This window comes from Arvicola amphibius, chromosome 10 (assembly GCF_903992535.2).
Source record: "Arvicola amphibius chromosome 10, mArvAmp1.2, whole genome shotgun sequence".
NCBI lineage: Eukaryota > Metazoa > Chordata > Mammalia > Rodentia > Cricetidae > Arvicola > Arvicola amphibius.
Genome location: NC_052056.1, coordinates 77,376,132 through 77,379,559, shown reverse-complemented (window position 1 = coordinate 77,379,559; position 3,428 = coordinate 77,376,132). Strand labels below are relative to the sequence as shown.

The 3,428-nt window shown below is 54.7% G+C and overlaps 1 protein-coding gene across 1 annotated transcript; it reads right to left on the bottom strand.

The window, feature by feature from the left end:
- Positions 1-539: 539 nt before the first annotated feature.
- Sdf2l1 (stromal cell derived factor 2 like 1) lies at positions 540-2,957 on the bottom strand. The gene is made up of 3 exons (XM_038345713.2): positions 2,720-2,957; positions 2,201-2,397; positions 540-1,140 (listed from the first exon to the last, which is right to left on the bottom strand). The coding sequence occupies exons 1-3, from the start codon at positions 2,901-2,903 to the stop codon at positions 859-861; spliced, it is 663 nt and encodes a 220-aa protein (XP_038201641.1). The 5' UTR covers positions 2,904-2,957; the 3' UTR covers positions 540-858.
- Positions 2,958-3,428: the final 471 nt, after the last annotated feature.

Genomic DNA, 3,428 nt, shown 5'->3' with positions numbered 1-3,428 from the left:
TGGCCTTGAACTCACAGAGATTCCTCTGCCTCTGCCTCCCAAGTACTGGGATCAAAGGAGTGCAAAATCTCAAGACTGCCTCAACCACCAGAAGAGTGGGGTCCTGAGAGCAAAGAATGAGAAGACTGGCGAGCTTGAGCCCCATCCCAGATGGCAGGGACCCTGGGGCTAACGCCCCTCAATAGAAAAGTTGCCTGAGTTCAAATCCTGGGAACTGAAGTCCATTGCAAGGAGGTCACTGTAGGGTAGACAGGTGAGATGGCTCTGCAGGGCAACATTATAATGCATGGACAGCTTTATAATGCATCGAAAAAGGGTTTGGGGCCACTGAGATAGCTCTGCAGTCAAAGCGTGTGCTACACAATCCTGGCGACCTAATTTTGATCTCTGGAACCAACATAAAGGTAGAAGATGAGAATCAGCTGGACAGAGTTGGTCTCTGACCTCCATGCATGCAGTGGGGCACAGGTAACAACATACACACAGCACATGCACTCACACTAGTAATAAAAAATGATTTTAAAAACAATTTGGGCCAGTTGTGGTGGTGCACGCCTTTAATCCCAGCACTCAGGAGGCAGAGGCAGGTGGATCTCTGTGAATTTCAGGCCAGCCAGGGCTCATTTAAAAAAAAAGTTTGAACAGATACAAATACCTAGAGACAGGTGGGATTGAGATGGTAACTTGGACAGATATGACTGGTACCTCCAGATCATCGCTGGGGTTACAGCAAATATAATCACAAACCAATATTCTTTAATCATAAAGGCACTTGAGGGCCCTGCAAACAAAGTCTTACACAAAGTGGCCCTGCAGAATCCCTACCCAGCCCCCCTTCCTCCCTTCCCCCATCAGCGCTCAGAGTTCATCATGACCCGTAGAGAGATCTGCTCCAGGCTTGATGAAGATGCCTTCCATGGCCTTCCATGTGTTGTGAGCATTGGCGCTGGACATGCCGTGCACCTCGTGCTGCCCACGAATGGGGCTACCATACTGCTCACCAGTGACCGACAGGAACACAGACGTGCCCACATGCTGGAAACGCACGCTGGCCTCACGTTCCCAATGTTGCCCAGAACATCGTACTGTCCACAGGTCCAGGTCATCACCCTCACCGTCCTCCCCGAAAGCACTCACCTCCTGAGAGTGGAAAGCATGGGGGACAGTCACACAGAGGGCACAGAGTCCCCTGAGCTGCATGGCTAGCAGTAATACTTGCACCTAGTATCCTGGGCCTCTGATCCTTTCCCTGACCGTCAGCATCCACAACTGTGAAAGGGGACATCAAGAGTCCCACTTTAGCTGGGTATGGTGTGGCATACGCCTTTAAGTCCAGCACTCAGGAGGCAGAGGCAGGCAGATCTCTGGGTGTTTGAGGCCTGCCTGATCTTCAGAGTGAGTTCCAGGACAGCCAGGGCTATCTACATGTAGTTCTCTCTACAGAGAGCTGGTCTCAAAAACCAAAGATTTCCATTCCATTGAAGGTTTCTTTAGATGCACAGAGCTTTTTTTGTTGTTGTTGTTGTTCTTGTTTTGTGAGATAGAATTTCTTTGTGTAGCGCTGGCTGTCCTGGAACTCACTCTGTAGACAAGGCTGTCCAAGAACTCAGGAACCCACCTACCTCTCTCTCCTGAGTGCTGGGACTAAAGGCGGGCACCACCACTGCCGAGCACATAGAGCCTCTTGTATCAGTCTATGTAGTGCCTACTGGTCCCTGGAGCTAAGACCTCCTCTCCATGGGCTCCTGTACTAACCTAGTGAAGGCAAATCCCCCAAGCTCCCAGACTGGTGACCAAGCTCCCTATCACCCTCAAGCCCCTCCCAGACCAGGCACAGGGACCCCACGCTTTAGCAGGAGCTATTCCACAGAAGAAAAGGGTTGGGGAAGCTCCTAGTCTCTTTCAGCCCCAGCCTGAGTTCCTCCTCCCTTTCGAGTCTTACTACTTATCTGCTGTGTCAGTCCCTCTGTGTCCAAATAGGAGCTAATTGCACTGACTTCTCTCAGTCCTTCTAAGTCTGCTGTCAAAGTTCCTAGAGACAGGACACAGAGCGGGAACTTCATAAACTTCTGAATAGAAAACTCCCATTTCACAGCAGCTGAAGACTGAGTCCCCGTTCGGGCCCCCTCCCCTGCATCGCTCCCACTATCGCTAGGGTTCCTGCCCGCGCAGCTTCGGCGGGGTTAGAAGAGGGGCTTGCCTGGTTGTTGGATAGAGGCGACGGGAAGTGGTGCGTGTGCAGGTTCTTGCCGGTGAGCACGTGCGTGAGCCGCACTGCTTGCCCACAACGCACTGGGAGCCCGCGCGGGCACCCGCCCTCGGAGCCGCCGCGAATCCGCCAGTAACTATTGGCATCGTCAGACGCCTCCACGCCGGTTACCGACTGTTGGCCGCTGCCTGAAGAAGGACAGCCCACCCCGTGGTCTCTGTCAATGGCAGATCTCGGGATCCTCTCCTTGAACCCTAAAAAGTTCCTCTCCCACAGTCCCCACTAATGACAGGCACCCCAAGGGCTCACCGCAGCCCAGTCCCCCGCCGAACCCCCAAGTTCCAGTGGATCCTCCACATCCTCAATCCCCCGGGCTTGCCTCTCATGACCCTGAAAAGCGAGTCTAAAGTCGCAACTACCCTGCTTCTTGACAGCCCACAGACCCCACTAGGACCATCTGGTCTCTAACCCTCCGCCCCCCTGGCGGTCCCAGTCACCACTCTCGCGCACCGGATCCGTATTTGATGTCGTGTGAGTGCAGCCGCACTTTGTGGTGGGTGTTCAGCAGCTTCAGCACGGACCCGCAGGTCACGAGCCCGGCGCTGGCCTTGGACGCGCCACCGCTCCTCACCGAGAGCACCAGCAGCAGCGCCAGCAGTGTCCCCGCTACCCCGCCACGGCTCGCGCCCCGCATCGCGACAGCCGGCCGGGTTCCAGCCGCTCCGGACCTCTGAGCTTCCGTCCTCAACCCCGGCCAATCAGGCTCTGACAGCGCCCTCTAGCAGCAGCCAATCATCTGTGCGCGCGCGCGCTCCTCCTGCGCTGCTATTGGATCGTTTTGGAGCGGTCCCAATAGCCAAGGAGGTAGCTGGGAGGGGGCTGGAGACACCGGGAGGGTTTTAATTGGTCCACGCTTCCGAGGATCCGCCAATCAAAATCCAGAGAGCGGCGGTGGACGCGACCAGCTCCGAGAGGCCTCTAAGTGGCGCTCTCTGCAAGGTTAGTTGCCTGTAGTCACTTTGCCCGTCTAAAAACCTTTCAGATGTCGGTTTATGGACCCCTTTGACCCTGGACCCTGGACTTTGGTTATGTGTCGCTCTACTCAGATCCTGGGCATAAAGCTGCAGAGACTTGTGAATTACTAGATTTTTGTGGTCACAAAGTGGACAGATTCCGAAGTTACTGAAATCTCCTGGCCCCAGGATTCAATAAGACTGTC